The following is a 22166-nucleotide window of genomic DNA, read 5'->3' on the forward strand; positions in this document are numbered from 1 at the left end:
GCCCCAGTTCAAACCAAAGATAACATTTGAGAACGTAATTATTGTTAAATGTCTACCTTATTAAGAAGATAACTGTGTTGTTTACAGCTACACATCTTCATGTTCAAGTGCCCCCAAAGAACTTCCTGTGATGAAAGAAATGTTCTATATCTGAACTGTCCAATATGGTAGCCACTAACCATCTGTGGCTACTGAGCACTTGAAATAAAGCTAGTATAACTGAGAAGTAAATTTTTAATCTTACTGAATTTCATTAATTTAAACTGAAACAGCCACAGGTGGCTAGAAGCTGTTGTTCACTCAGTCATATCTGATTCTTTGCGATTCCACGGACTGCAGCATGCCACGCTTCCCTGTCCTTCACTGTATCCCAGAGTTTGCCCAAACCTGTGTCCCTTGAGTGAGAAGGGGATGACAGGGGATGAGATGGTTGGATGGCATCACTGACTCAAAGTATCTAGTAGCTTCCATAATCATTAAAGCTGCTGGCATCACCAAAAGACAATCAGATTTTGCCTTCAGATGGAAGTAGTTTTCCTATCAAGGCTCTAGAATTAGCTACCAATCTGCAAAAGAGACCCCAGAAGTGTTCAGATCACATTCAGAGCACTGATAGTATAAAGGAATACATGTGCCTGACACCCACAGAACACAGCTGAGAACAGCTAGGGAATTCAATCCTCCTTTTATCAAAAGCAGAGTTCTCCTACCAAGTCATCATCTATAGTAATGCTAACTTGAAATAGAAAGAATATTCCACCAAGGACCCTTTCTTTGATAATAATATAACATTGATCTAATATATTATGTTTTATAATAACATAATACACAGACACAAAGACACACACACACACACAGGCTTTCAAAGGAGAAAATTTGAGTTTCACCTCTAGCTACATTCTCACCAGTGTATGGCCTTTGGCAAGCCACCTAACCTTGCTAATCTTCAGTACTAATTCTCTCTGTAAATTGGAGTTGGTAAAATGCCTAGTGGATAAGAGTGTTAGGAAAGTAACTTCCTGAAGGGCCTTGTAAGTTTTAAAATTCTATGCAATGGCTAATTATTTATTACTCACTAAAAGGGAAGTGATATGCCATATTTAAAACAGAATTCAAGGAACTGCCCAGATTTCTTTTGTTGTATTGAACTTGTATAGCATGCACGTGGCCTTGGAAATGTTATGTAACGGATATTTCAATCTTTCATTTTTGTTGAAATGGGATATAACCTTCAAGGAATGAGCATTCCAAAGCCATTTGGGAGAATGATGGTTTAAGGGAGGAGTGCTTTATTTAGTAGCATGGGGCCTGGTAAGCATCCTCCCTGCTAAGATTATACTGAAAAGAAAGGAAATCACAGACTGCTCATTTCCCTTGTACTGCTTGTAATCTCGTGGAAACTTCCTGTAAAAGGCAGTTATAGCATTACATGTAAACTGATTTCACACTTACCGGATACTACCAGACCAACAATTGCAGTCCTTTGGGAGAAAAATAAAATAGCATACTTATTCTTTATACTTTGTATTAGTTTGGAAGAACATGGAAACCCTAGTGATGGAGAAACAGACTCATGCCAGAGGCAAGGAAACTATTTAGAAACATGGTTACCATTTAGTAATTCCACTGAGAGGCCAAGCTCATTAGCCAAGAGACTGGTTACACTTAAAGAAAAAATTATTCATTAAACAAAGTACAGCATGAAGAAAGAGTTCCCTTTGATCTAGGTACATATTAACTACAGTTTTAAAATACAAAAGTTTAATAACATCTGCTAGGAAGTAATGTTAAGAGTAATTTTAGAAATGGAAATGTGTACATATATTTTATGTACTGTTAGAACTTCAAATGTTGGCATGGCTGTCTCCTTTTGGCTTTCCAAGAATACAAGTACCTGCTGAGAGCTTATTAGTGCAAGGGACAGTGTGTGAAATGCTGAAGTGCAGAAGTGTTGAAGTCACAGTAGGAAGCCAGAAGGGGCTCCTGATTTCCATTGCAGTGTCAGTCAATACAGCTTCATTTTTATACATGCATAAGGCCCTTGCATGATATCTGACAAGCCTCCATTACTGAAAGTCAGTGCTAAAGAGAATGCCCCAAAACATGAAATGCAGCCTCTGCCTTCAAGCCTTTAAAATAAACATGAAGTCACAAAAGTTGATTAGGAAAGGGGCGGTGGTTATCAATACAAGTATAAAACAGCAAAGGAAAAAAAAAGAGAATTTGTGAAAACAAAATCTGAGTACATGAGAAAGATAATCACTATGGATCAAGTGGTCTGGAAAGACGGAGAAAGCATTGGAGTGCTACCTGCCATCTATCAGTGCCTCCATGCCTCCACAGACCCTTTTCCTGAGCTTGTGAACCCTGGTCTGACACCGGCATGGAATCCAGAACCCACTTGTACTTTGATGATGCTCTATACTGGCAACTAGGTGGCAACTGTGCTGTTGGTTCATGGATGCTCTCAACAATTAATCATCTCTGGTCACAAAGAGTCGAGCACAACTGAGGGCCTTAGCACACATACACACAACAGGGTAAGTGGCTGTGGCTAATAGTCCTGAGAGCCACCTGTGAGCACCAGCTATTGTTACTGGCCTCTTTCCAAAGATCCACCGGAGGAAACACAGCCGAGCAAACATGTGTCCCCTGCCCTGCTGACCCCTGACTTGGCCATAGAATCCTTCTTGGCTAGTGTTCTCTGGAAGCTATACCATCTGAATGGAGTTGGGACTTAGGTGAAACTGTGGTCTACATCTATCTTCTCATGTGGCTTGTCAAGTCTTATTGGATCCACCTTCCCTGCTGCACCAGCCCTCCAGCCTTGATCAATATATGCTTCAGCCTGTGATATACCTTGGACTACCCTTTTTTTGTGTTCTGCTGCAATGAAGTCTCAGCAAGCGATGTGTTCAGAGATGGGGTGACACAAGGACTTGCAAGGAAAGCGGGAGAAGACAGTGAAGAGCTAAGAAGGACCAGGCACCTGGTATGCTTCTGAAAAAGCAGATTTCTCTGTCCCACTGCTGATCACAATCACTGAAGTGGGGCCTAGGAATCTGCATTAAAGCAGTGCTTGCAGTGTACTTAAAAAACGTTTTATTATGGAAACTTTCAAATATACAAAATAATACCGAGTAACCAATCTTGTTTCATTTAAACCCCTGAATATGGCTCTCCACTCCTGACCCCACTGGCTTATCCTGAAGCCAATCTCAGATATCACGTCATTTCATCTGTACATATTTCTGAAATATAAGGATGTAAAAAGCATGACCACAACACCAATTCTTTATAATCATCAGTCTCCACTGAAGTGTCCTGAGAAAGACCTGGGAAACTCTAAAAGCAGTGACCAGATTGGTGACTGTGTCTTAGTTATGTGATTGAGAACAATTTGGAAAGCATTAATTCAAGCTGTTGATCATATCTTGCCCCTTAGGTAAGGAGCATGTGTATAAGTGGCCAGCACAGTGCCTTGCACATGACAGCCAACATGGTTTACATATCTTTTCTCAAAACCTGTAATTGATACATTGCCTGATGCACTTGAACCTCAAACAGATACAAATCTTCTTCAAAAGAAAAGGAGGCCTTTGCAAGTGACCCAACTTTTCTTGTACTCACCCATAATAACCCCAAGAGCTATGATTTATTGATGGTTTATTAGGGACCAGGTCATGTGTTGAGCAAGCGTGGTACATGGAAGAAAACCGATGGTTTTTTGTTAAAGGAATCAACTGGTTACTGAACACTTTACATTGAACTTTCAGAGCAACTGCTACCACCTTGTCATGGAGTTTATTATCTTTGTTTTACAAACTCATGGTAAGAGTGAAACTTACTGAGTTCTAGGTCTGTTCTAAGTGCTTTCTGTATATTATCGCCTCATTAATCGGTACAGCTACTCTAAGAGTTAGATACTATTAGCCGGATTGACAGAGGCACAGAGTTTAAGGAACTTGCCTGGGACACAAACTGTTTAGAACACAAATTAAAACTGATGGGACTTGATTCAAATCAGAGCTGCCAAAGTGGTGAGCAGTAGCGCTGGAAGGAGAGCGGGGTAGTACCAATACCCGCAGTTACAAGTTCCCTGCAGAAACAAGACCAAAAACGCAGGTTCAGCGGTAAAGGAGGTAACCTCTGACTATGCAGGATCTCCTTATCTCTCCCTGTAATCAACACAGCCCCTTCCCCGCTCTGAGAAAGGGCAATTCTGCTTTGAGGCTGGAAGCAAGAGTTACATAAAGAAACCGTAGAAATCAGTAGGGTAGTTTTCTGGGCAGACTGACTAAACTCCTTTATTCCCCAAACGTTTACTAAACACCTACTATGTCCAAACAGGCTTCGCTGGTGGCTCGCAGTAAAGCGCCCGCCTGCCACGACAGGAGATTGGGATTCCACCCCTGAGTCACGAAGATCCCCTGGAGAAGGAAACGGCAACCCACTCCAGTATTCTTGCCTGGGAAATCCCATGGACAGAGGAGTCTGGTGGATTCCAGCCCATGGGGTCGCAGAGTCGGACACGACTTTGTCACTAAAATAACAACGTCCAAAACACTGTTAGTATGCTAGTGTGGGGCTCCTGAGAACAGCGACCGCTGACACTTTCTGGAGATAGCACAAGCAGCACTGGTTTGTTGAGGAGTTCTCCCACTTTCTTCTTCCTCAGGAACTGTCCTACCCTGCAAGGTGGCAAGAGCAGCGACCTCCGTTCTCAGGTTGCACAAACCTCAGAATGACAGACAAGCACTGCGTACACAGCTGGACTAATACCTAGGGAGATGCGTCAGAAACTTGGGACTCAGTCCCCCAGGCCGGATCATGTATAGGCTGGCTTTCTAGGTAGAGGAGGGATAATAGAATTTGCAGAGACAGGAACTCGGCGTCCTCCGGTCCCGCAGACCTCGACTCCAGCCCGCAACCCCAGCAGGTTTCTGTGCAAAAACCTTTTGAACTGAATGCACACACTGTCCTCTAACAATGCAAACGTGACAGCTGCCTATTGAATAATCGTTCCGCCTCCGTTTAAGCAGTTCGTGCGTGCCACAGAGGCATCTTCTGCGCTATAGTTATGCAACCTCACTCGCAGCGGGAGTTATTTCCTGTGCTTCTGGCTGCGCCAGATTCTTGTAACACGCCTACCCAGGGCTTCAATGGGAGTCGTTCTCCATTAACAACCAGTCTAGCTTTCAGAGATGAATGCCCCGCGCAGCATACCCCTTGCGCAGTAAGAATCCAAGATATTAAAACTCTTTCTCTTCTCGCTGTTTCTCTCTTATGCACACACACTCCGGGCATGCAGCTCGGAGACCGCAGCAGTGCAACCAGAGGGACAGCAGGCGGAGCTCTCTTTGTACAGTCCCTCTCTCCAACCCCCACCAACTAAAGATGAACTCCTGCCAGTTCCATTCTTTGCAAGGAAAACACACACACACACACACACACACACACACACAAACATAGAGCAGAACAGAGCGGCCTCCAGTCTCCTCCCGGAGCACACTGTCACTCTAGCTTTTCTGTTCAAACCACCAGGCTATTCGAAAGCAAGTAACGGGGAGCAGCGCGCCGCAACAATGCAACCTCCGGAGCGGCTCCCCGTGCAGCTCCCACCCCCGCCCCCTTTCGCGGCGTGCCAAGAGTTTGGAGCGCGCGCACGCACACGAGCACGGTGCCTGCGTATCCCTCCGCCTCCCTCCTCCTCTCCCCGCTCGGAGGCTCGACAACGATTTGGGAAATGAAGGGAGGAGGGAACTACTTTCCTGAAACTTGCTATGCTGCACACGACTTCCAGTTGCAGTGATTCGTCCGGAGGTCGCAGCCTTTAGTCCTCCTACCTACACGCCCTCTCAGTCCGGGCACTCCGCGCGGCAACCCCGCCCCGTGCCCGCTCTGGCCCTCCGGGAAGCCGGCGGCCTGCAGAAATCGCCAGGGACTACTTCGCCTCCTTCTCCCGCGGGCGCCCCCGGTTCGGGCAGCGGCGGCGGCGGAAGGAGCGGGCGGCGTGAGCGCTTCCGCCGCCCCCCTCGCGGCTCCCCTCTGGCGAGCGTGAGGAGCTGGCCCGCGGAGCTGCTGGTGGGCACCGTCTGGTGGGGGACCCGCGGCCGGTCTCCTCACTCTCCCGCCTCTTCTCGGGACCCTGCCCCTCGAGCGTGCTGCTCTTCTCCGACCCGGGTGAGGACGATACGTTCGCCCGCCCCTGCCTCACACGCGCCCCGCCGCCCCCTCCTCCCCCTTCTGGAGTCGTCCTGGCCGGAGCGTGTCTGGAGGAATCCGCCGCCGTGAGGCCCCTCGCCCGCTTCTGCTCGTTCGGAAGGACCGGCCCGGTCGCCGCCCGGGGCTGAGCGGGCAGCCGGCGGCGAGGCGGGAGATGGTGGGGTGGGCTCCGGCAGGACCGCGTCGCCGCCGCCCGGAGCTTGGGCTCGGCACCCCCCCGCCGGCCCCCACCAAGCGGATCCTTGCTTCCTCCTCGCCGCATCCCTGAGGGAAGCGCCGCCTTTGCTCCTGGGTTCTCAGCCCGCCTGCCTGCTCCTTGCTGGCCGGACCCCGCCGCGCTCCACCAGTGGCCCGAGGAACCGGTCTCCAGTCAACCTTCGCAGCCCCCCTTCCTTTTTTGCTTGGCTCCCACCCTCCCCGGCCTCCTCGGATCCTTTGGCTGGACGCTGAGGCGGGGGAAGAGGCTGGGGTCGCCACGGTGGAGGTTGTCGCCGCCACCCCCCTGCGGGGGTGGCCGGGGTTCCCGGCTGGGGGGGCACCGTTCCGGGTGAGGCATCCACCATGGTGAGGCCCCTGAGCCGCTGCCCCCGCGCCCCCCCGGCCGCCGCTGCCTCCTGCCCCTCAGTGCTGCTGCTGCTCCTCTGCCTGCTGTTGCTCCTCCATCTCCAGATCGGATCGCGGTGAGGGAAAGATGAGCGAGGAGACGGCGACTTCTGACAACGAGTAAGCACCTCACTGATCTTGATTACTAAGCCCCCCCCCCCCCCCCCCATTTTTCCTCGACACCTCCCCAGACCTCCTCGGGGAGTTGGGTGCTTGCAACCGTGGAGAGTTTGAGTGCATCTTGTTCTGGAGAAAACATTTGATTTCTTTAACCATTTTATTTAATGGCAGGACCCCCGGACCCCCACCCCCAGCATGTAGTTGCTTTCTTCTGGGAGAAGGTATTGAATTTGGGCTGGGATGGCAATTGTTTGTCCATGAGATGGAATAATATGGATGGATGGAGGAGGGGTAGCAATTATCCCACCCAGTGCCTGGAAGACCTCTGGCCTGTCCTTTTTCACTTTAGCACACCAATCAACACACCTTAAATATCCATTTTGCCTCCTTTATAGCTGTTTCACTTGGAAACTAATGTGTGGGAGCACCTCCTGCATCAAACTGCACTTGAATCTTAATTCGATGAGTCAGTGTTTCTTAAATACCGATTAAGCCTCCCCCCGCCCCTCACCCTTTTTAAACTTATGACCTGTAAAATTTTTGTAAAAAATGGAGCTAGGGAAGCATTTTTATAATTTCTGTAGCTTTGGGGACACCTGGAGTGTGGGCGATGTTGAACTATTCTATTTTGCTTTGCGAACGCTGGACTTATCTTTATGAGGAGCATAAGAAAATTTTGAAAGCTAAATTTTATCTTTCAGCTACATTGAAACACACCGTTCACGTCGATTTAACAGTGTTTACATTGTTGAACATGTTGATGACTTCATTCATTAACTTGCAGAGCATCTCAGCTTAAGTTTTTGTTTATTTGGGCTGTCGTTATGTTTTCCAAGCAAAATACTTTGCCTTTTAAATATTTTGCTGTAACATAATAGCTGCCTGGAGGAATAATGAGGCTGCAACAGTTTTCTGTTGAGACGGAACTTAATTCCATGCGAATATTAGTGTCCGTTTTCTTGTTATTAAATTCCAAGTTTTGTTTATCTTCGGAGGGTTGGAAAGAGTTAAAGTGAGTTAGGACTAGTCCTAGGACGCATTCCTTTAAGTAAAGAGCATTCCTCGAGTCAGACCTTTCTGAGAGCTTTCAAGTCCGAAGCCTAGGCTTGTTTAACATAAAATAGCTTGAGAAATGCCGAGCAGCGTCCACCCTCCACCCCCACCCCCCGCCCCACCACAGGCTCCTCTGACGAGCGGGGTGTGGGAGAAGGTGGATTGCTGCAGTGTCAGTGCAGTCTAGAAGCAGAAGTGGCCGCCATGTTCTCTCTCTTTTTGTGAATCGCCCTCATTTGCATAGCACACTTTTCATTCATAAAAAAATAATTAAACATCCATCACCTTGGACATCTTGAAAGGATTTCCCAGGAAGAAATTGGAAGCTCAACTGCCAGTCTTCATGTAAAGTTTTGAGGTCAGAAAGTAAGGAGCAATCGAAGTTATAGGTTAAATTCAAAAATATACGCCCACACAAACAACTACCCCTGTTCTCAGAATGTTGACACAGTTATGTGGGAAATATCAGTTCGGGGAGGTGCTGGGATCACGTGATCGCCTCCATTCATAAAATACCTGGCTGGCCATTCACAGTGCTGTACACTGTCTCACAGCCTTCCGCAGATTAGACCTACTTTGAGAGAGATCAAGACGTATCTCAGATAACGCTTAGTTAGGAGAAAAGCTGCTAAAACCCGTGAACAGAATGACGGTACTTTTTGCTGATAACCTTCTTTTAAGAAAGTAGCCTGGATCAAAATGCTAGGTTCTATTTGGGGGATGGGGGAAGACTAATTACCATATTTAAAGTAAAATATTGAATACCTCCTTTTATGGATGCAGCTAATAGAAACGCTAATATGGAAATGTGAATTGACACACGTGTAAAATACAGTTTTTAAGTGGACTCTTCTAATACTTACCATGGACAAATTGAGAGTACAAGTTTTTTGTTGTGATTATCAGTGAATGATAACTTTTTACACTAAAAATGAATAAATATTCCCGGTGGTTTAATCTCAAAGATTTTGATATTTGAAGCACCTAATGACAATATTTATTAATGGTAAAATTGCCTTTAAAATAATTAATGGACTTAGTATGGGACAATTTGGATATTATCTCACTCAGACTTAAGAATTCTGTTTTCACTAATTTATCCTGGTTTGTTGTTAAATTTTTTCCTGCTAGGGGCTTTGTTAATGTTAATTTTGATAGGTCGAGAATAATATGTTTTAACATACAATTTTTGCCATGAGATGTTAACTCTTCGTGGGGACAACCTCTTGTGGATTTTACTTTTATTTTTTTGTTTTAGAAAGTGATGTGTTCATCTGATAATCAGTTTTATTAGAGCCTGCATTGTTTGTGCAATAGGTAAACCAGAAAGAGTGAACTTTTTTGGAATGTAGACATTATCCTGATAATTTAGATATCTGCTCTTTAATATATAATGTTTTCAAATGGAAATTCCTTATTTATAATTACATGTATTAGGAAGAAACAAATGTTATGGTAGATGTCCTTAAAGCCTTAGCATAGTTTAAAACTGCCCTAATATATGGTTTTTATTGGAGCCTTATGTGTATTTTTTCCTTTTTCTTTTCTCTCTTTTTTTAAAATCCATAATTAATAGGTAATTAGAGACTATTCTTAACATTTGTATGTTTTTCACGTGATTTTGACTTTTAAAAAGAGTGCAAATTACCAGTGTCTTAGAAAACCATTAACCTTTTCTAGATAGCCATTGTGGTAAAATCAAGTAAGGCTTTTAGAGGCCTCATTTTGAAACCCTCTAGTACATGCTTATTTGAAATTAGAGTTATGTGTAGAGAGAGAAATAGTTCTCAGAGGTTGATTGTGGGTATATATTTAATTAAGTAATATATTTAAACTAAGTAAGTAATTCTGTAAGTCTGTAACACTTCCTCTTATACAATGCCAGACTTGGGGAGGGTTGGTGAAAGTCTGCTTTTCTTCTCCAGCCTTCAGTAGGAACTGTAAGTGCATTAAAAGTGTTATTAAAAACAAAAAAAAAAAAGCAAAACCCTCCATGCAAGAGTGATAGTTTATTTCAAATGATGCACAAACTGGTCTTTAAAGTGAATAAGTAATGTATTTGCATTTCTACCATTCACATAACAGTATTTAAACATTTGATACGTAGTCAAACTCTCCCTTTCCTGTGATGTTGATAATGAATCATATTCATTTATCTGATTTTTACTATGTGCCAAGAGTAAAAATCTGTGATAAATGCTTTACACATGTATTATATAATTTATATATACACATGTAGTTTCAGCAAAGTAGAGTTGCATAGTAGGGTACTGTCATACCTTAATATATGTGAATATTTTCTGGTATCATTAAATATTTCCTAAAACATAATTCTTAACACCTGTATTATGTTCAGTGTATAACATATTTTAATTGATCTACTATTTTTCTGTTATTTCTGAACAGTGATGCCTTTGATCCTAAGTTGTGTCTTCATCCAAATCTTTTTCTCCTTGAAATAGTCTAGAGATTGAATAAAATACACAAATTTTAAGTTGTCTTACTCTTTCTGCTAAATTGCTCTCTAGAAAAGAAGACTCATGTATGAGAGTGCTTACGCCTTTTTCTCTTTGAAAAAAAATTTTTGCCCACTTTGAAGGTGGAAATGAGATTGTATTCCTATTTTTTAAATGTCTGGATAATAAAATAAAATTGATTTTTTAGAAAATAGAAAACTTGTTAGTTGGTTGTGGGGCAACTGCACTGTTTTTAAACATAAGGAGAATTAAGATGATCAGGTAAAAGGCATTTACTAATAATTTATGTAACTCTCACCAACTTTTATGTGGGGCTTCCCTAGTGGCTCAGATGGTAAAGAATCTGCCTGCAATGTGGGAGACCCAGGTGCAATCCCTGGGTTGGAAAGATCCTCTAGAGAAAGGCATGGCAACCCACTTCATTATTCTTGCCTGGAGAATTCCATGAATGGAGGAGCCTGGTGGGCTGCTCTCTTTGGGATCACAGAGTCAGACGCCACTAAAATGTAAAGAATGTTGGACTTGGACTTGGGAGTTGAGTTTCTGTCCTAACTGTACCTAATTTATTCTCTGATTCTGGGCAAGTGACAGCCTTTGGGGTACTCAGTTTGCTAACTTGTAAAATCAAGGAATTTGAACTAATCATCATTATGAGCTCTTCCTGTTCTAAATTATCCTAAAGTAATACTGATATACACGCTGTAAGTCTAATGCATTAGACTCCATAGTCTGATACACAGTAACATATGTGTTTGTTAATTGGTCAGTTTGATTAGATTGTTGATTTTGATATGTTTAAGCAAATGAAAAACTTCTAGTAGATCTCATAGGATGATGAAGTAGAAGCATGAATTTTGAAGAACCAAGATACATTTGGAAACAGTTGGTGCATTACTAATCTCTAAAGGCTTCCTCATTTTGAGCTTAAATTAATAGCCATGTGTCTTTGATAATATTTATAATATTCATTACCGATAGAAAACTTTTGTTTTTCCAATAAATATGGTCTTTAGATGAATAAGTGAACAAAAGGCTTTGGGGATAGGTCTTAAGAGGAATATATTAAGATACCAGCTCTCATGCTTTACTTCCTGGCCTAGACGTGTCAAAAGTCAGTCTTTTCATTTGGTTATTCACACAAATGTTAATCTAACACTAGAGAATAATTTCACATTTATTCAGTTTAAGAAATTAACTCAGATAATGAATTGTTTTGTTCTTTTAAGTTTAATTTGCTGTTTATTTCAAGTTTCGTGTGATAGTGTTATTTCATTTTAGAGTCTAGAACCAAAGTCTTAACAGACCCATAAGGTGGTGTTTTTGTGGCACGCAGAATGGTTTGTAATGGGAAGGAAAGAAAAATTGTTGGTATATTTTTGTTTAAACATAGTTCATTATTTTTGCTAAAACATAGTTAATGAGTACTGGATCTCAGACTGAGGTGGTAATTGATTTAGACATAAGGGCTTAGAACTCAGAGTGCTTTTACTAATCTGTAGCTGAAATGTGTCTGCATTCATAATTGAAGAAAATACCAGCAACCATAGCAGAGTTAGAGGTACTTGTGACAGCAACTATGTTAGCTTCACAGGGCTGGTCTAACAAAGTACTGCATGTGTCTTATGGCCATCTTCTCATAAGGACACTAGTCATAATGGATTAGGAGCCCACTCGACTCCACTACGACCGTCTCTTAATTAATTACATCTGTGGTGACCTTCTTTCCAAATAAGGTCGCTTTCTGTGGTGCTGGTGTTAGGACCTAACATCTTTTTGGAGAGATTCAGTTCAATGCATAACACCAATAGACTCATATTTTTTCCCCATACAGTACATTTCCTGTTTAGTTGTTTCAGATATCTTGAAATAGCACTTACTACCATCACTAGTTTGCAATTATTATAGTTATTAAGCCATTGGTAGAGCTTGTATTTTAATATGTTAATACAGGAACATTACTACTCTACCAAAATTAAAAATATTTTAGTATACGTGCTGCCGAAGCAAGCACCAAAATTTAAAATATTTTGATAATTATTTCAATATAATTGATTTATTTTGTAATCTTATGTATTTTGTTTAAAGTCTTTAATATTCTGAGAAAGGGGGCCATTGACTTCACTAGAACTGCCAAAGAGATCCATGGCACAAAAGGTTAAAATCTTCCTGCTATGACTAAGGTCCTAAAGACTGAACCCAAAGGTAGAGATACAAAATAGGAAGGTTAAGAAATGTGAATGATAAGATGAACCAGTCCAAGATGCAGCTAACAGTTCCAAAAGAAGAAATAATGGGGGAGAGGAAATACTGAGAGATACTGGCAGAGAATTTTCAAAAAGTAGCAAATTAAACACAATTCAGTGAACTAAAAACAACAAAGCCTCACAGTCAAACTGGATTTATTGTGAGATTGCAATAATGTCAACATGAGAAAATCAATATAGTTTGTCACATTTGAAGAATAAGGAAAAGAAATGATACAATCTTAAAAAAAAAAAAAAAAGAAAAAAAGAAGAAATGATACAATCTTAAATGCCAGATTGTCATTTGGTCTCTGCTTGTAGTATGGAAGTGAATGTCCATACTTTATAGATTTATGATATAAATGTTCATAAATATGGATTTATATTATTTTTCTGCTTCCTAGAATTTTACTTTTTCTGATTAAAATGAGTATTGTATTTGATCACCTTTTTAGGATTGCTTCTAGTTCAAGAATCCTGAGTGACTGTCTTTGTACTTTGGAAATCCACATTTAATAGATCATCCATGTTGCTTGTAAATGTAGGATTGAACAGTAGAAATTACCTAGCAAATGAAATTTTAAAATTACTTTGGAAGGCATCTTCTTTCTATATTTAGAGTGTGAAGAATAAGCATTTCTAAATTTAAGAGTAATTGGAAATTAGATTTTAATATCAGTTTTATCATTTTATTTCTAAATGTTATCTGTGAAACAGGTATTATAGTTTCGATAAAGGCCATTATGACTTGGAATGCAGAATTTGTCTGTTGGTAGTATATAATGATACTATACTTATGATTAGACACATTTTGTTTGTCTCTTCACTTGGTTAGAGATTACTTTCACAAATATGCAGTATTTGTTAATGTTTTAGTATCCAGTAGTTGGATTACCAAACTTTAGAAGGAATTTGGTGAACTTTGACTTTTTTGATGCTACTTTTTCAAAGTTATAACTTTTACCACGTCAGAATGTTAATGATTAACTTTGGCATAAAATCACCAAACTACTTTCACTGTTCTGTTGTGAATTACACTGATATTTTGAGATTGGAATTTGGGATCAGTTCTGGGTTTGTCCCTTTAATAATATGTAAAAGCATTTCAGAATTTTAGTTGCTGAGTTATATATATGGATACAAAGATAAGTAAAACCTGATAACTGCTTTCAGTATCCAGCAAGGAAACTAGATCTCTCTGAAATGTGCTGAGTGTTCTGGTTATGAAGTCTTCAAGGCTTAAGAAGAAAGTAATTTTACCTTTCGTGAACTGCAGAGTGGAAGTTGTGTGTGAAGGAGGCCTTCAAAAAAGAGATGGTGTTTAGAAGTCAGCCAGAGATGAGGGCAATGGGAAGAGGGGGGGTGTTCCAAGAAGAGAGGCTTGGTGGGAGGTGAGGGGTGACTGAAAAACAAGCATAGAAGATATTTCAGTTATCTGAAACTGAACTACAATATCTGCAAAGTATACCTGTAGTTGATGCCAGTGAAAAATTGCCCAAGGATAATGTTAAATAGTAATAGAAAATGAATAGTGAGAATCAGGAGTGTTTTTAAGGGAGAGGGAGAAGGGACAATAAAAGACAGAAAAGTCTTGAGAGGTAGGAGAGAAATTAGGCAAAATGGGAAGTGATGAAGTGGAGACAGCAAAAAGTAAGATTACATAAATTTAGGGGGAAGTTTAGAGTTGAGATTATTTATTGAATGAGGTGATGTTGATAATGGAGAAGAGGAAAACAAAAAATAAGGAAAGGTGGTTAATTGGGAGAGCACGGCCCAGGAAAGAGGAGTCTCGCAAACTGTTTTATTGCTTGGATCAGATACTGTGCTAGATTTAATCCTTCTAATGACCACGTGAACTAAGTATCCATAGTTTACAATTGAGATAACCAAGACTTAAAAGAGGTTTAGTAACTTGCTTGTAGCCACGCAAGGGAGTGAGTGGTAGAACTGAGATTCAGATTGCACTATATTTATACCACACTGTACTATCATATCGGAGAAGGCAATGGCACCCCACTCCAGTACTCTTGCCTGGAAAATCCCATGGACGGAAGAGCCTGGTGGGCTACAGTCCATGGGGTCGCTATGAGTTGAACGCGGCTGAGCGACTTTACTTTCATGCATTGGAGAAGGAAATGGCAACCCTCTCCAGTATTCTTGCCTGGAGAATCCCAGAGACAGGGGAGCCTGGTGGGCTGCTGTCTATGGGGTCGCACAGAGTCAGACACGACTGAAGCGACTTAGCAGCAGCAGTACCTCATATATTTCATGGCCAGACTAGATTTTGAAGAAAAAAAATAAGCTTGAAGTGATAGGTAGACAAGTAGAAGTGATAACTGTTTTGAGAGACTGTAAGTTTTGATAAAGTTAAAGAACCGGTAGAGCACAAGTGGGGAAATCAAAAGATAGATTTTGATCAAAGAACACAGACTCCAGAGTGGTAGATGGTATGATGGAAGATTAAAGTAGAAACAGATTGTTGGAGTAGAGGAACCAGGATTTGTTGGGATATTTTAAAAGTTCACCAGTATGGCTGTTCAGTTTCCTAGGTTGGTATCAGAAGTTGAGGAATCCTGAGCCAGGGCCATTGTATTTGGGATGAGCTGCTTAAAATGGGAGTATGAATATTGACATCTGCCACTGAAATTTTAAGAAACAGGAGTAAGGGTTTTGGAATTGGAAATTGAAAAGGAGGGTGTCATAGAGGATAAGAAAAGGGAAGGGCTTATCCTGGAGGAGTTGGGAGTATTAGAAATGATAGGATCTTATGTAATAATGGTGTTGGGAATTAGGAAATAGAAAGGAAGCTTAGACATGTGAGTAAATTACCCAGGGTTGGAACTTACCATGAACTTAAAGATTTTTCTGAGAGACTGACCAAAATGTTGACTGGTACTGTAGGACTTTATCCAAATAAATTATATTGTCTTTGACAGAACATTTTGTATTTTGGGGATACTTTAATCCTAATGTGGTTAGAAAGATTTTTTTGAAACAAAATTCACTAAATTTCTATAATTGACTTGGTATTCATAATTAACACAATCCTGTGCTTACTACTGACTGTCCCATTAACACTTTGGCAAATCATGTAACCTGCCTTTGTGCTTGATTTTCCATCTGTAAAACCAGGATAACATGTCCCTACTTCAGAGGGATGTTAAAAGATAAAACATAACCTTCTCTCCTCCCCCCATAACATTTTTTGACTAGAGATAAGAGAATATTAAAAAGAACTTTCAGTTCTTGAGAAGAAAGGTACTATGTTCATGAAATAATCAGTACACATTTTCATTTAGCCTGAAGGTATGGTTACTTTTGAAAAAGATTATGGACCTGATGGAAAAATTGTATTTGAGTTTAAATGTTAAAAAGCTGCTTTTCAGAAAAACTTAAAATTTAAACATTCCAACATGCAAAAAATAATATAAATCTCTATTGTGTATATTTTTTAAAGCAGTTTTAGTATCTGAGCACATTTTGGAAATACATATAAGTAGATTTGATATCTCTCCGTCACAATTGGCTTCCCTGATAGCTTAGTTGGTAAAGAATCTGCCTGCAGTGTAGGAGACCTGGGTTTGATTCCTGGGTCGGGAAGATCCACTGGAGAAGGGATAGGCTACCCACTCCAGTATCCTTGGGCCCTTGTGGCTCAGCTGGTTAAGAACATGCCTGAAATGTGGGAGACCTGGGTTCGATCCCTGGGTTGGGAAGATCCCCTGGAAAAGAGAAAGGCTACCCGCTCCAGTATTCTGAACCGGAGAATTTCATGGACTATAGTCCCGTGTGGTCATGAAGAGTTGGATATGACTGAACAGCTTTCACATTCATCAAAATTAGCTAATTTCAGTGGGAAAAAGCCATTTTTTGCGGAGTTGAATGAAGGAACTTTCAAACTATATGGTGGGGGAAAGAAACTACTTTCATGGGAGATGGGAGGAGGAGTATTTTTTTCAGGTTATTAAAGATTTAGATTTTTAATTTTTTGCCTGTATAATCAACTAGGAACTCATAATAGGTGACATGAGCTAGATCTAGGTAGAAGTTTATTGCTGTGGTTTACTGCTGACTTTGATTTGGACAGCTAAAGGTCTGTAAGCTTATGTTTAGTTCATTTTATAATCATCAACAACTAAAGCAAAAATTTGTATATATTTTGATTTAACCTGATGTTTAACATTATTATTCTAATACTGTGTCATTTGTTATTTCAAAAATAGTAGCCTTAGATATGTAATTACTAAAACTTGGTTTAGGAATGTGTTTGAAGTTAGCTGTGAATCAAAGTCCTAAATGAACATAAATTAGGAGCTTAAAAATATGATGAAAAATGTGTATGCTTTTTCTCTTGAGAGTTATTTTATTGGATCCAAAAAACTTAATCAACTCAGTAAGAGTTAAAAAAATACAACAAGTAACTTTAGTAAGTAGTCTATCAAATTAAGATATTTTTCAACTCTGTATTATAATTTTTTCAAAAAGGATGGGGAGAGAAGTAGATGAATGAGTGGACAAGCTGGCCTCTCTTTAATCATCTGAGTTTTCCTTTGCAGTTTTTCCTCATCTTGATACTTCTGGAGAGAGCAAACTTAGCTTCTAAGTTTTATCAGTTCAGCTCAGTCATGTCCAACTCTTCGTGACCCCATGGACTGCAGCACACCAGGCTTCCCTGCCCATCACCAGCTTCTGGAGCTTGCTCAAATTCTTGTCTGTCGAGTCAATGATGACATCCAACCATCTCATCCTCTGTCATCCCCTTCTCCTCCTGCCTTCAATCTTTCCCAATATCAGGGTCTTTTCTAATGAGTCAGTTCTTTGCATCAGGTGGCCATAGTATTGGAGTTTCAGCTTCAGTATCAGTCCTTCCAAAGAATATTCAGGACTGATTTCCTTCAGGATTGACTGGTTTGATCTCCTTGCAGTCCAAAGGATTCTGAGGAGTTTTCTCCAACATCACAGTTCAAAAGCATCAATTCTTCAGCGCTCAGCTTTCTTTATGGTCCAATCATATCCATACACGACCTCTGGAAAAACCATAGCTTTGACTCGATGGACCTTTGTTGGCAAAGTATGTCTCTGCTTTTTTTTTTTTTTTTTTTGTAGTGATTTATAACCTTTTATTAGTGAGGGTGTCTTTAAGTACAGTCAGTGCATATAAAACAGTGTGAATTTCCTGCTCTTAGCCTTTGCGCAGCGTCTCCTTTGTAACTCACGTGACTACAGAAGGCACTTCGTCTCAGTGAACTGTGTGCGTCTGACGTGTGGGAACCGGAGGGAAGAGGAATTCTCAAACCGGCCCCCGCCCCCAGCCGAGGACGATGGAAGGGTCCACAGGGCAGGAAAGTTGGGGAGTAGGGGCAGGGGCACCCACCTTGGTGGTGACTTTCTCCCCGTTTCATGTAAATTAAGTTGCCAGTGATTAGTTACTGTGGATATATTTTTCTAAAAATTCAAAAAATCTCTGCACAGTTCTTGGCAGAGAGGATGGGTGTGTCTGTGTCACCTGTTGGATTTTTCGCCTTTGATACCTCGTTCCAAACTTAAGATGATGCCCTGAATGCAGGGCGGTGTTTATATTCATCGTGAGGGGTGTCTGTGATGTTTGGAAGTATGTCTCTGCTTTTTAATATGCTGCCTAGGTTGGTCATAGCTTTTATTTCAAGGAGCAGTTGTCTTTTAATTTCATGATTGTAGTCACCATCTGCAATGATTTTGGAGCCCAAGAAAATAAAGCCTGTCCCTGTTTTTTGACCCCCCCCCCCATCTCTTCGCCATGATCTTAGTTTTTTGAATGTTGAGTTTTAAGTTATATAGGTCCTGTTGAGTCTGAATCTGTACTGTGTACTCGGTCCCAGCATACATCATACAAAAATAGTTTGACTTAAATAATTACTGGCTAATGTCTAGTCATTTTTGCATTTTACACTATTTCAACTAGGTTCTTAGTAGGAAGAAAACTGAGTTGAATCCTTTTAACTGACTTCTGATGTCTGAATGTCCCCACCAAACTTGTATGTTGATTTCCTAACCCCCAAAGACAATGGTATAATGGTGTGGGGCCTTTAGAGGGTGCCTAAATCATGAGGATGGAGGTCCCACAGCGTCCCTTGCACCATGTGGAAAGTCCCTAGCTGTGAACCAGGAAGAAGGCCTTTATCCAACCATACTGGCATCTCTATCTTGAACTTCTCAGCCTCCAGAGTTGTGAAGAATAAATTTCTGTTAGCTACCTGCCTCCATTCTGTTGTATTTTGTTATTGCAAGCTGATGGACTAAGACACTGACTTTGTTTTGAGGAGGACAAAAAAAATACCAAAATCAAAACTCAGCATAGTTTTCAGTTGCTTCTAGTCCCATACAAATATGTTTTTATTTGTTTTAATAGTGTATATATGAATATTATTTATTTTCATCAAATATACTTAATTTCTATACTTATACATAGCTTTTTTAGTAGTCATTATTTTAGCATCTATAATAGTTCATCAAGTTGTACCATAAGTTTACATAGGTATTTTCTTGTTAGTGAACATTTTGGTGTCCAGCTCTTGGCTTATCAATAAAATTGAAATGAGCATCTTTTCTGCATACATTTGTTTTTTTTCTGTTCAACTAATTTCTTAGGATGCATTTACGGGAGTGAAATACTTAATGTCCAAGAACATAAGTGGCCTTTAAAAAAATTCTAATTATGAAGTGTTGCTTCCAAACAATTGTATTTTTTGCCTGTTGTGGATTATTTATAAATGTGTTCTCATATTTCTTAGATTTCATTTTTATTCTTTAGTACCTTGTGGGTTTTTTACATAGCTCCCAATATGTAATTAAGTGACAGCTAGTGTTTGAATGACTACCAGTATTGTCTTAAAATCATTTGATAGATTTAGTCTTGATAACAGCTACTTGAAATGTTATTACTATTATTACCTGCAGTTACAAAGGTGAGAAAACTGGGACTTAGGAAAGTTGAATAGCTGGTGAAGACTCCAAGGCCCATGCCCTAAAACAATAGCTTTTAAACTCTTGACTGTAACAGTAACAAATACTTTATACTTTTTAACAAAGTATGCATACATACATGCATGCATTCATACACACACACACACACAAAACCTTCTGTAAAACAACTTGGACTTACTTATGATACAAGCCGATTTCTGTATTCTATGGATTAGAATTATAGAATATTTTATTCTGTGTAAAAATAATGCTGCTTAAGACACTTGTAGTTAAAAGTTCCAGGTTCTGAACTACAGTGCAATTTATGGAATATTGTCCTTTAAGGATGTGTTTTCTTATTGGTACTAAAGATTTACATTTGTGTTCAGCTTATTATTTCATGAAAATAGATAATATGAAAAGGTATAGGATTCTCAGGGCAGTACATTTCAGGGTTGAGTTGTGAGGCATTGTAGGGGAATTGAGGTTTGAATCACTAAAGCTAGGTTATAGATAATAAGCATTACATCATTGCGTCTCAGATTTCTTTAACTGAAGTGCCCCGAATTTATCATTCCTGAATTTGGAAATGTATCCCAAAGCAGCTTGTAAAAAGTATATAATTATTTTGAAATCTGATAAACAATTTCAAAGATACTAAGAATATTGCATTTTAGTCAATAATTGAGTTGTGTTTTCAATATGAAATGTTTTAAATCATTTATATTAGGAAAAAAGGAAAACTTTTAACTGTTTGTGAAGTCTTTGTGTATTTATATCCTATGGCATTATATGCCTCTAACTTGTGTGGCACATTTCTGGGAGGAAGTGTACTCTGGTTAGAGGCAGCATTTAGGGTATATTAGGGTGTTCCTCAAGGTCAAGTCATGATTGTGCACTGTAATTACAGCAGCTGCCATTTTCAAACTAAAAGTAAGAACGGAAAAATCCAGCAAAGATTAATAGAAACTTTTTGAAGTACAAAAAGAATGCAATCACATTGTAGGAAACTTGGAACGTAGCAGGAAATTACCCATAGAAGAAGTTTTCTTCTTTGCGCTCATGTTAAATGGCTCAGAGGTTAAAGCGTCTGCCTCCAATGCGGGAGACCCAGGTTTGATCCCTGGGTTGGGAAGATCCCTGGAGAAGGAAATGGCACCCCACTCCAGTACTCTTGCCTGGAGAATCCCGTGGACGGAGGAGCCTGGTAGGCTACAGTCCACGGGGTCGCAAAGAGTCGGACACGACTGAGAGACTTCACTTTCACCGTCTTTCACTTTAAAAGTTTTATAAAGGCAAAAAATATATAGAAAGGATTTTAAGATTTGTTCCTCTAAAAATGTCACATAGGTCATATGATTTATATAGATAGTGAGTTACCTGTATCAGAAAGAACAGAATTATGCCAATTAGCACATTATAAAGTCTGGAAATCTATATAGAAAAGAAAAGAAACTCAGATTCTCGTCTCAGTTTTGCCATTTAGAGCAAGTCTTTTAGTGTCTGAGCATCTGTGCTTATGATGTCAGTATTCTTTTCTTACCCACAAATTATTTTTTGCATGAAAATTATATAAAAATGGATTTATGTATGTATGAGTTTTGATTTACCAATGGGGAAAAGAAGTGTTTTTTAGACGATCGAGGAAAAAAAAGAGGTAAGCAGAGAAGGCAGAAAAAGGGAAGGTTTTAGAAGAATTTAGGAAGAAGAGGAAAGCCTAGGAATTAGAATCGAAATATCCCGGCCTGTTTGGGGAACTAAATGGTATCGGTACATATAAAGAGTATAGTAAGTTAAAGATTATTTGTTGTTGTTCAGCTGCTAAGTTGTGTCCAACTCTTTGTGACCCCTGTGGACTGTAGCACGCCTGCTTCTGTCTTTTTTAGACTGGGTTTCCACTTTAGGAAACGGGAAAGAGGTTAGTTTAGTGTGAGAAGAGATTTTAAATCTTGAAATGTGTTTTATTCTATAAATCATAGGATTTTATTCTGCGATTTATTCTATGCATCATATGAATTTTATCCTGATACATTGTTCCATTTTGGATAATATTAATAGTTGAAGTGTATTAAGTATTTTGCTGTATGTCAAACATGAATTATCTCATTTACCTTTCATTCCAAAGCAGATTATGATTAACTCTCAATTCTTTTTTTAAAAACCTTTGGTGCACAGAATTAGACTAATTATTATCTTGGTTCATACTGTCATCATTGGCCTATGTATGGACCTCTGTAGTCTATTATTTTTACTTTTTTATTTACTTGACAAGTATTCACTCAGTATAATCCAAGAATCAGGACATTGATGATAACTAAAATCTACCTAACATACTGCTGTTATATTCCTTTGACCTCTTCCTAGAGGTTACTTTATCCCGTGTTGTGTATCTTATCATTTTGTTGCTGTTGTTCAGTCACGAAGTTGTCCATGGGGTCAACTTTGCCATCCCACAGACTGTAGCATGCCAGGCTTCTCTGTATCCACTATATCCAGGAGTTTG

General features: G+C 40.1%; 1 protein-coding gene across 1 annotated transcript in view; it reads left to right on the forward strand.

Moving 5' to 3' along the window:
* The first annotated feature begins 6864 nt into the window (after positions 1-6864).
* Positions 6865-22166, forward strand: part of SPRED1 (sprouty related EVH1 domain containing 1) — a 112858-nt gene continuing 97556 nt past the window's right edge. The window contains exon 1 of the mRNA XM_070468982.1: positions 6865-6948. Within this exon, the coding sequence (XP_070325083.1) occupies positions 6917-6948 (32 nt within the window). The 5' untranslated portion in view covers positions 6865-6916. The remainder of the gene's footprint in view (positions 6949-22166) is intronic.

This window comes from Odocoileus virginianus, chromosome 6 (genome assembly GCF_023699985.2).
Source record: "Odocoileus virginianus isolate 20LAN1187 ecotype Illinois chromosome 6, Ovbor_1.2, whole genome shotgun sequence".
Classification (NCBI taxonomy): domain Eukaryota; kingdom Metazoa; phylum Chordata; class Mammalia; order Artiodactyla; family Cervidae; genus Odocoileus; species Odocoileus virginianus.